This window comes from Camelina sativa, chromosome 11 (assembly GCF_000633955.1).
Source record: "Camelina sativa cultivar DH55 chromosome 11, Cs, whole genome shotgun sequence".
Taxonomy (NCBI): domain Eukaryota; kingdom Viridiplantae; phylum Streptophyta; class Magnoliopsida; order Brassicales; family Brassicaceae; genus Camelina; species Camelina sativa.
The window spans coordinates 28,099,778-28,110,560 of record NC_025695.1 but is presented as its reverse complement, the minus strand read 5'-3'; the positions used below and the strand labels follow the sequence as shown (position 1 = coordinate 28,110,560).

The 10,783-nt window shown below is 38.8% G+C and overlaps 2 protein-coding genes across 2 annotated transcripts in view; both read right to left on the bottom strand.

Annotated features, from left to right (window-relative positions):
- The window catches only part of LOC104724458 (uridine kinase-like protein 1, chloroplastic), a 5,613-nt gene extending 4,045 nt beyond the window's left edge, over window positions 1-1,568 (bottom strand). Inside the window, exons 1-5 of the mRNA XM_010442949.2 lie at window positions 1,207-1,568; window positions 908-951; window positions 730-799; window positions 484-602; window positions 216-312 (exon numbers count right to left, since the gene is read on the bottom strand). Coding sequence (XP_010441251.1) covers window positions 216-312; window positions 484-602; window positions 730-799; window positions 908-951; window positions 1,207-1,420 — 544 coding nt within the window. The 5' untranslated portion in view covers window positions 1,421-1,568. The remainder of the gene's footprint in view (window positions 1-215; window positions 313-483; window positions 603-729; window positions 800-907; window positions 952-1,206) is intronic.
- LOC104724457 (uncharacterized protein At3g27210-like) lies at window positions 6,427-8,236 on the bottom strand. The gene is made up of 4 exons (XM_010442948.2): window positions 7,670-8,236; window positions 7,360-7,473; window positions 7,046-7,129; window positions 6,427-6,962 (listed from the first exon to the last, which is right to left on the bottom strand). Exons 1-4 carry the CDS (start codon window positions 7,782-7,784, stop codon window positions 6,571-6,573), a joined length of 705 nt encoding a protein of 234 aa, XP_010441250.1. The 5' UTR covers window positions 7,785-8,236; the 3' UTR covers window positions 6,427-6,570.

Below are 10,783 nucleotides of genomic sequence, written 5' to 3'. Positions count from 1 at the left end.
CACAGTGAAAGAACCTATCAAGGCATCAGCTACAGAACAGGAGATGGACAACTTTGATTACAATATCATTTCCGCAGTATACAAAACTAATAAGTAATAAGGTTGTCAAAAGAGTGAAAGCCGATGAGTAGCGCAGGATATATGCATGCTTTGGGGAAACGAAAAGACATAGCAGTTGATTGAACTGATTAACTGAAGATAAAGTTGGTCATTACCTGTGTCAACAAAGATCTTCATATTCATCAGATTCCGCACTCGTGAGTCATGGAAGATTAGAATCCCTTCCAAAATTATAACATCAGAAGCATTGACCTGACAGAGGGTTCCAACAGATATTAATATGAAAAATAAATTATTGTCACCAACTGCAACACAGGAATAAAGTCAAGAGGTGCTAAAAAGTACGTGAAGTAAAAAGAGAAACAGATCAAAAGCCAGAATAATAGGAGAATCAGATCAAATGGGGCATAGTAAAGTATGCACCTGACGAAAAGTATCAGATCTACGTTGATGGGTCTTAAAGTCGTAGATTGGAACTTGATAGGGTAGCCCGCTCTTGAGAGTCTCAGCACAATGCAAAAGCTGCTCATTGTCAAAGGCATCTGCAAAAGAAACAAAAACACAAGGTGATAGATTAACCAAATGCTGCCATGTACTGAACCTCACTGGTCTTAGGCCAAATTAAAAACAGTGAGAAAATTCAAGAAAACCCCCATTAAGATAGTGTACCGGGATGATCAAAGTTGTACTCTTGCGCACGCTGCAACTCCTCCGATGTCAAACCACGGTAAAAGGAATCCTAATCAACAACAACAACAAAAAAAAACATCAATTCAAACTATATATGATGTGAATCTCAGCCAAATCAATACAAAAGAAAGTGGAACATTGAAGTAAAGAATCAAACCTGATTAACTAGAACAACACGTTGGTCATGAAGCTGCTGANTTGCTAAATAGAGATATGATTAATTAAATCAGGAAATGGATATAAACTTATAAAGAAAACTGAAAATTAGTTGTCAAAAAAAAAAAAAAAAAAAAAAAAAAACTGAAATTTATACAACTTGTGTTAAATCCTGTAAGCACAAAATGCTACCATAGACAAAGGATCAAAACCCTATATTTAAAAACGAAATCAAATGCAGTAGAAACTCCCAAAATTCAAGAGAGACAGAACCCAGTTCCCCAAATTCGATTAAAAAACCTAAACAACAGGGATTGAGAAAAAAATCACCGATAATGAAGGGTTGTTTGGGAGCGTCGGAAGCAGGAGAAGAAGAAGAAGATACAACTGATCGGAGATGAGAAAGTGAAGAGATGACGGAGGAATTGGGTGGAGAAGAAGAGTGAAGACCGGAGAAGTGAGGCCCTGATGCCTTCTCCATCGCGTAGTCTATCGAAGAAGAATCCTCCGGCATTGAACTCCGATGAATCGGTGTTTGCAGAAATTGGATTTTTATGTTATTTTGTTTCCGGCGAAGAACCAAAGCGTTCGTGCCGTAGTGGAGACACTGACAAGTAACAACGGAGGAATCTGTTCAACGCAAATATCAAAACCTTTGTCTCCCTCTGACTAAATTGATATTTTTATTTTATAATAATGTTTTTGTACTTTTATTTAGTTTATTGCAGTGTTCAACAAAGCGCTAGGCAGTATGTAGGCGGTGACCTAGCGCCTAGCGCCTAAAACGCTTAGTCGGGATCTATACAGTTTTTAGGCGGTTTAGGCGTTTACAACATAAAACATTATATATATATATATATAATTATGTCAAAAAATATGTTATAAAAATAAAAAAATTATAAATTATAAATAAAAGTAAGAAAAATACATTTATTTAAGTTATATTAATAACATATAAATGTTTATAATTACGTATACAGATATAAAACATAATAATTTAATTACATGTAATTTAAAAATCAAATATATATATTAAAATAAAATTTATGTAATTTTAAGCGGTTTCGGCGGTCATCTAGGCGTCAGCTGAGCGCCTAGCGCCTAGATGGCGCCTAGGCGGCTGCCTAGACCGCTTTCTTGAACACTGGTTTATAGGAATGAATCTTACTATATTAAATGTTGTGTTAATTTTAGGCATATTTTTAACAACTTTTACATTTTTAGATTTATATATATTTATAGTTACATAATTTTTTGTACTTATTTTTAGGATTTAGGAATAAATCTTATATTTTTGGTTAATTTAGGCTTATATATTTTATACTTATATTATATTTTTGACAATGTGATATGTGCTCCACCAAATTGTGGTGATGATAATTAAATAAAAGTAAAAAAAAAAAACTAACAAACACCATTCTAACAATTTTTGAAGTATTTCATCTCTCTTAGACTTCTCATGAGTACTTCTCCCGATGAAATAGATAAAATTACTAAATTAGGTGATTTCGTCGTTATCGTCATCCTCGTGCTCATTGAATCAAAACTGATATTGTTTCATAGCGCTTTTAAAACTGTTTCGATTTTTAGTTGTCAAATATGGCGGAAACCAAATAATCCATTACTAATATACCAACATAGTGTAAGGAGTAACAAACAAAGCAAGATGGACCTTGAAGACAAGAAGCCCATTGCAATTTGTTTGTTACTCCTTACACTATGTTGCTATATTAGTAATGGATTATTTGGTTTCCGCCATATTTGACAACTAAAAATCGCTACAATGAGGAGTATGTGCCACCTGAACTACCAACTGCTCTAGCTGCTATGGGAATCTCAGAGGATGAGCAGCATACTGGAAACGAATGGCTACCAGATAGTGGTTCAACAGCTCATATCACAAACTCGACATCAAACCTGCAACATGCACAACCATATCAAGGAAACGACTCTGTGATAGTTGGAAATGGAGAATTATTACCAATCACTCACATTGGCTCTGTTCCTCTTCAGACTCTCTCAGGTAAATACCTTCCTCTAAACGATGTGCTAGTTTGCCCGAATGTCACTAGGTCACTTCTCTCAGTATCTAGGCTTTGTGATGACTATCCCTGTTCTGTTAAGTTTGATTCTGATGGTGTGTGTGTAAAGGACAAACATACCAAGCAGCTCCTCACAACAGGAAGCAGGAGTAAGGATTACTATGTGTTGAATAACCCTGCAATCAGTGCCTTTTACTCCATGAGAGAGCTTGCTACCAGTGATGATGTCTGGCATAATCGTTTGGGGCATCCAAATGCAGAGATTCTTCAACACCTCTCCTCAACTGCTATTATTTCTGTCAATAAGCGCACCAACAAGTCATGTGAATCGTGCAGGCTTGGAAAGAGTGCTCAGTTACCTTTCACTTCTTCTACTTTTGTAGCTACTAGACCGCTTGAGAGATTACATTGTGACTTATGGGGTCCTGCTCCTGTTACTTCTACTCAAGGGTTTAATTACTATGTTATCATTGTCGACAACTTTTCCAGATATTGTTGGTTTTATCCTTTGAAGAATAAGTCTGATTTCTACTCAGTTTTTCTCCTGTTTCAAATACTTGTTGAGAATCAGTTCAGTCAGAAAATCAAGATGTTTCAGTGTGATGGGGGTGGTGAATTTGTTAGCAATCAATTTGTAACTCATCTCGCAAATAATGGTATCAAACAACTAATATCATGTCCTCACACACCGCAGCAAAACGGTCTAGCAGAAAGAAAACACCGGCATTTGACTGAACTGGGACTTAGCATGATGTTTCAGAGTAAGGTTCCACAAGCTTATTGGGTTGAGGCGTTCTTCACAGCTAATTATCTCAGTAATCTGTTGCCAACTTCTGTCCACCAAGTTTTTAAAAGTCCTTATGAGGTTCTGTTTGCAGCAAAACCAGACTATTCTCATCTCAGGGTCTTCGGTAGCACCTGCTATCCTATACTGCGTGCTTACGGCTCCAACAAATTTGATCCTAAGTCGCTCAAGTGTGTCTTCCTCGGCTACAATGAAAAGTACAAGGGGTACATATGTGTTTATCCTCCAACTGGTCGGGTTTACATAAGTAGACATGTTCTTTTTGATGAACATGTTTATCCTTTTGAAACAGACTACTCTGCGTTCATTCCGCAAGCAACCACATTGTTGCTCACTGCCTGGCAACAAAGCTTTCTGTCTCCACCTGTTTCTGATGCAACAATTATCCCATCATCCCAGGATCCTGCACTAATACCTGACTCTGCAGCTCCTGCTATGCATGAGCCTGCATCAGTCTCTGTTGCTCAAGACGCTACTCACTTAGAACCAGAATTACCTGCTACTCCTGCGGTTTCTCCCTCCTCTCTTGATCGCACTGACACTGATGATAGTACCTCATCCATCTCTGATGAAGAACAATTTTTTACAGCTGATGATTTTCCCCCATTTCAAGCTCCTATAGTCAATGATCATGCTATGATTACAAGGGGAAAAGATGGAGTGCGTAAACCAAATCCAAAATACGCTCTTCATGCTACTCATACAACGATCAAGGAGCCAAAAACAATCTCCACAACACTAAAACACCCGGGTTGGACAGCTGCTATGGGTGATGAATATGAGTCTTTTGTTGAAACCAACACGTTCACGTCAGTCCCACATACTCCGAACATGAATGTTCTTGGCTGCAGATGGGTGTTTCGAACAAAACTTAAAGCTGATGGTAGCTTAGACAGACTTAAAGCTCGCCTTGTAGCTAAGGGTTATGACCAGGAGGAAGGCGTGTACTTTCTTGAGACATATAGCCCTGTGGTTCGAACTGCCACAATACGTTTGATTCTTCATGCTGCAACAACCTTGAATTGGGAAGTCAAACAACTAGATGTGCAAAATGCGTTTCTCCATGGGGATCTAAATGAAACAGTGTATATGAAACAACCTCCAGGATTTGTCGACAATGATAATCCTTCAAATGTTTGGAAGCTTAACAAAGTTGTCTATGGTTTAAAACAGGCTCCCAGAGCTTGGTTCGACAAGTTCAGTACCTTTCTGTTGAAATTCGGATTTGAATGCAGCTTTAAAGATCCCTCCCTGTTCGTGTATCTCAAAGACAATGACATCATCATATTGTTGCTGTACGTTGACGACATGGCCTTAACAGGCAACAATAAAGCGTTGATCAGTGAGCTTCTACATTGTCTTAATCAGGAGTTTCGTATGAAAGATCTGGGAAGGCTCAGTTATTTTTTGGGCATCCAAGCGCACTATCACTTTGCAGGTCTGTTTCTCAATCAGCATAAATATGCAGAAGACCTGCTTCTCGCAGCAGGTATGGCCGATTGTGCTCCAGCTGCTACACCTCTCCCTCTTGAGCTTCACAAGGTCAAAGGTCAAAATGACGTATTTGATCAACCTACACTTTTTCGAAGTCTTGCTGGCAAACTTCAGTATCTCACCCTTAGAAGACCAGACTTACAGTTTGCTGTCAATCTAGTTTGTCAAAGAATGCATACACCAACTGTTGCAGACTTCAACTTGCTCAAGAGAATCATCAGATACATTAAAGGAACTGTCGATTATGGTGTCAATTTTTCCAAGGATGCCGACTTCACTCTGAGAGCCTACAGTGATAGTGATTATGCTGGTTGTCCAACTACAAGTCGATCCACTGGTGGCTTTTGCACCTTCTTAGGAAGTAATCTCATTTCTTGGTCTGCAAAGAGACAAACTTCCGTTTCTCGTAGCTCCACAGAGGCGGAATATCATTGTCTGTCTGATACAGCTGCAGAGGTTACTTGGCTAATGGATCTTCTGGCGAATATTGGTATGCCTGCTACTAATGCACCTGAGTTATACTGTGACAATTTGTCTGCAGTATATCTCTCTGATAATCTGACTCTGCACAAGAAAACTAAGCACTTTAAGGTTCACTACCACTATGTTCAAGAGCAGGTTGCAGATGGCTCGCTTGTTGTGTATCACATTCCTTCCGTTCATCAACTCGCGGATATTTTTACTAAGTCTCTGCCACTTCAAGTGTTTAGTGATCTTCGATACAAACTTGGTGTGGTCAGTCCTCCCACACAAAGTTTGCGGAGGGATGTTAGGAGTAACAAACAAAGCAAGATGGGCCTTGAAGACAAGAAGCCCATTGCAATTTGTCAACTTGCTCTTGTTACTAACGGAAACAAAGAGGAAGCAAGATATGTTCCATGTGCCTTGTACCGTACACTGCAACCAGCTCACACTACAGTCCAAGTGCAGAACAGATATGCTCCTTTAGCATCATCAATAGTTTGTTATTGATAGGGACACTTGTCAGAGATTAGCCTTGTCATCTTTGTAATCATTAGGGTATCGTGTATTCTACTATAAAAAGGACACTAGTTGTAACTTGAGCTTTAACGCAATGAAGATATATTTTCGAGCCGCTACTCTGTTTCTCTCTGTTTCTCATTGCTAGCTTTCACATAGAAAACATGTTTGTATTTTCATTAACAAATGATCCAAAAACTAACTTTTAATAAATCATAAATATGTTTTCTTCATCTAAATCAGTGCTTATGTTTCCATCACATCAATCAGCAAATAACATGTAAAATTACCATAGGTGAAAGTTATTCGATTTCTTATAATCAAACATCCAGACTTTCAATCTCATTTCACATGAATTTTTTTCTTCTTCTTTCTCTTCTCCATTAAACTTCCTTTAAAAGACGAGAATCTTGGAAGACAACGATGATGATAATTCAAAGATTTAAGATTCTTCTTCTCTTTTACAGAATTTTCAATGATTTTGAGCTCATCAGAGTGATCACTTGATGATTTTTTACTTTTTTCACTTTGGTTTTCCGATGACTCTTCGAAAATTTCCTCTCGTCCTTCTCTTATACTGTCTCTAAACAGTTCACCTAGTTTCTTCCTCCGCGGTGCTAGAGAATGCGAAAACGATACTCGAGGTTTCTCTCCTTCGAATAAAGGGTTTTGAAACCGAGGAAGATTCTCCGAGAAACTACACTTTGGAGTGTTTCCAAGTGATGGAGTAAAATCTACATAAACCAAATCTCAAATGTTAAGTTTACATAAAGATATCAATCAAAGTTATATTGCGGTGTAATTAAATGTAACAAACCGCCATTAACGCTGTAGAAATCATCTTCAGAATCAGATTGCAGCCATTGATGTGATTCAAAAAAGGTATCATCTTTACTACTCCCTGACACATTGGAACAACTTACACATTTCAAGGCTTCACTAAAATAAATAAATAAAAACACAATTCAAATATAAGAAATAAAAGCCAATGTTTGGAGAAATCCGATTAAGAATTCATAGTTATAAAAAGATCTTAACAAATCGTTACTATATATTGATGGAAACGTTAAGTAATTATGATAGTATTGTATGACTAAGGAAATAAATAAAAAAGATTATGGAAACAAGTACCAAAGCTTCTCTTAGAAGAAGAAAACGACCATCGAGATTTCACTTGATGAAAGCCAGTAGTATCCACCGTCGTTGGAGTAGCCACCGGAGCTAAATTCTCCTTTACCGGCGATTCTGAAGGTAAAATATGAATGAAAGCTCATCATATATACGTACGTAATGAAACGAAATCGTGTATACATATAACACAAATTAAAGTTATTTTATATTTGATTATTTTCGTAGAAACCCTACATGATCCCTCGTTAGGTCGATATAATATTAAGTACCCTATAATAATTCCAAAATCCGAAAATAGAAAAAGTAATACCAGAAATTCTCTTAGTAGAGGAAGACAAAAAACTTGGCTTGTCCATAACACCACCGTTCTCCTCCGCCGTCTCCGGCGAAATATTCACCGGAACTGAGTTGTGGCGTATCATCATAGTGGGAAATTTCACGACCTTCTACTGACGGACGCTCACGTTCCAAATTTAAGACTTCGATTAAAAACACACAACACTTAATTAAAAGATTTGATTTACTCGTGGAAAACGTTGACACGTCAATAATGCCTCGCACGCATGTTAAAGAAATTGGCCGGCCGATGATTCATCGAATTAGTCGGAGAAACGTTGTAAGAGTTCTATCCACCTATGAAGATATTATGGAATCAATCAGCCTTCCACGTGGCTCAATCGGGAGAGAAAGAAGATGTTGTTTTTGTTTCACTTCACGGTGGTCTCGTGCGGTTTCTGTCTCATTGGAATGACGTGGCTGTTGTACATGTAGAGCAAGTCTTTCTTAATGAGAAGTTTGGCTGTTGTACATGTAGAGCAAGTCTTTCCTAATTATTAGTTTGTTTACTTATTTTTACTTTCTTTGAATGTGAAAGTGAGAAAAGACGTGAATTGAAGTTTTTTGTTTTTCTTCAGCGAAAGACGTGAAGTGAAGTTATTTACAGAAAAAGAAAAGATAAAAAAGTTGTTTACGCCTTCGCTGTAAACGTGAAGTGTGTTTAATGTTTATCTTTTAAAATACGTGAAATTTTCAAAAATTGAGATAACTATAAGAGCATGTCCATTAGTCATCATCAAATTAGTGTCTCTAACTTTTAATAATATTAAAAATAATACTAATTTTAAGTTTAGATCTTCATTTTCTTGATTTTATTTTTTCTCCACCCATTAGTTATTCCTAAATATGAGTGTCTTATATAATTTTTATTAGAAATGTGTTTTAAGTATATATATATATATTTTTTTTTTTGTCAAAGAGCAATTGCTTTTTCATTAAATAACGTTTGGTACATCAACGGTTGAGATAATTAAAGCCGATTTAGCTACCTCATCCGCCTTTTTGTTCATCTCTCTGTTAACAAATCTAAACTCACAAACATTGAAATTGAGTGATAAAACTAGGATATCATGGAGAATCCCGTGGATTTCCTTGGAGTAGGGCTCCGAATTGAGTGCTTTGATTAGCTGCTGCGAATCTGAAGCAAAAGAAAGGTTTTGGTATCCCAGATCGATGGCGTGTTTAACGGCCTGGAAGAGGGCGAGGGCCTCTGCGAGTAACGGTGAGTGGACGTTGTAAGCCACTGATCGGCTTGAGATGTCGGATCTGGGGAGTTGTTTGGAGAAAACCCATCCTAATCCCGCAACTCTTGACTCTTCACGCCAGGCTGCATCCGAAAAACACCTTATTGTACTTGTATCGATGGTTGGATCTGGTCTGGTAGGTTTGCTAACCACCTTTTCGATTGGTTTCTGAGCCGAGATCCATTCTTTGGCCGATACGATAGCTTGACCTAAGACCTCCATCGGAGTTGCCTGTTTCTGATCAAATATCCTCTTGTTTCTGCAGGTCCATAGTGTCCATAGAATCCAGGGGAAGAGAGAACCTTTCCCGATTCCAATAGGCGGTAGGCAGGTAACTTTATTCGAAAGTTCTATACCTGTTCGGATATCTGTGATTTGCTCTGTCATCAGCGTGGTCTTAAAGGGTGCTTGCTCCCAAACTTGTTGTGCAAAAGGGCAGTGGAAAAGTAGGTGAAGACACGACTCAACCTCCTGGCAATGTGGACACACCGCTGTCGGATTTATACCTCTTGCCTGTAGATTTGCACCCACCGGTATGGCATTCCTCATTACTTTCCACAGGAAAAACTTGATCTTGGGCGGACAGTCAATGTTCCAGATGTTTTTCTGCCAGTTGAAGTCGCCTTGGGTTTGATTAACAGGTTTACAATGGTTTGTCATCTTGTAGGCTTCGTGGTACCCAGATTTTGCACTATATTCTCCATCTCTAGTGGGAAGCCAGGCCAAGGAATCCTCAGCTCCCAACACACTAGGGCGTATCGTTCTCATAGAGAGGTAATACTTGGCGTATCTTTTCTGAATTCCACTCTTTGGAGATCGGGCAAATGAGCTCTGAGACTTTCAAATTCTGTGTGTGTTCTGTAGGTGGTCCCATAGGTGTTAATGGTGAGGAGAGAGATATCCATGGGTCTGACCAGACCATAGTATCAGTCCCTGAGCCAATTATCTTACCCAGCTGAGTCTTCAGTAAATCTCTGCCCGCACAGATGCCTCGCCATCCGTGTGAAGCAGAATTAGGTACTGAGCTGTCTAGAAATGAGGAGTCTGAGCAGTATTTTCCCAATAAGACTCTAGCAAGCAGACACGAAGGTTTCTTAAGAATTCTCCAGCCTATCTTGGCTAGAAGCGCAACGTTGAAACTGGTAATGTCCCGGAAACCCAGACCTCCATCTCTTTTAGAGTTTGTCATTTTTGACCACGCAATCCATGACATGCTCTTTTTCTCTGTTGATGAGTCCCACCAAAAGTGAGTGAGGGCAGACTGGATTCTCTTACACAGTGAAACTGAGATTTGAAAACAGGACATCGTGTAGGTAGGCATAGCTGAGAGAACTGACTTGAGCATCACAGTTATTCCTGCTGGGGAAAGAAACCGTGAGGAATAGCTCAGTGAGCGTTGACGGATTCTGTCGATAATTTGATTAAACATATCTTTTTTCTTCTTGCCAAACATCTCAGGTAGGCCTAAATATTTTCCCAACCCTCCTACTCTCTGGATTCCAAGGATTTGTTGAGCCTCCTTCTTTATAAATTCTGCGGTTTTGGATGAGAAAATGATTGCTGATTTGATTTTGTTTATAGTTTGTCCGGATGCAGCTTCATATCTCTTGAGGATGTTTAGGAGTGTTTCACAGCTCTGTCTATCCGATCTACAGAAGAACATTGTATCATCTGCGAACAAAAGGTGATTCACTCTAGGGCTATTCTTAGCCACTCTTATTCCCAGGAGACTACCATCACCCTGTGCTCTTGTACAGAGACCAGAGAGCACCTCACTGCAGCGTATGAAGATATACAGAGACAGAGGGTCACCCTGGCGGATGCCTCTCTGAGGGGTCACCGAT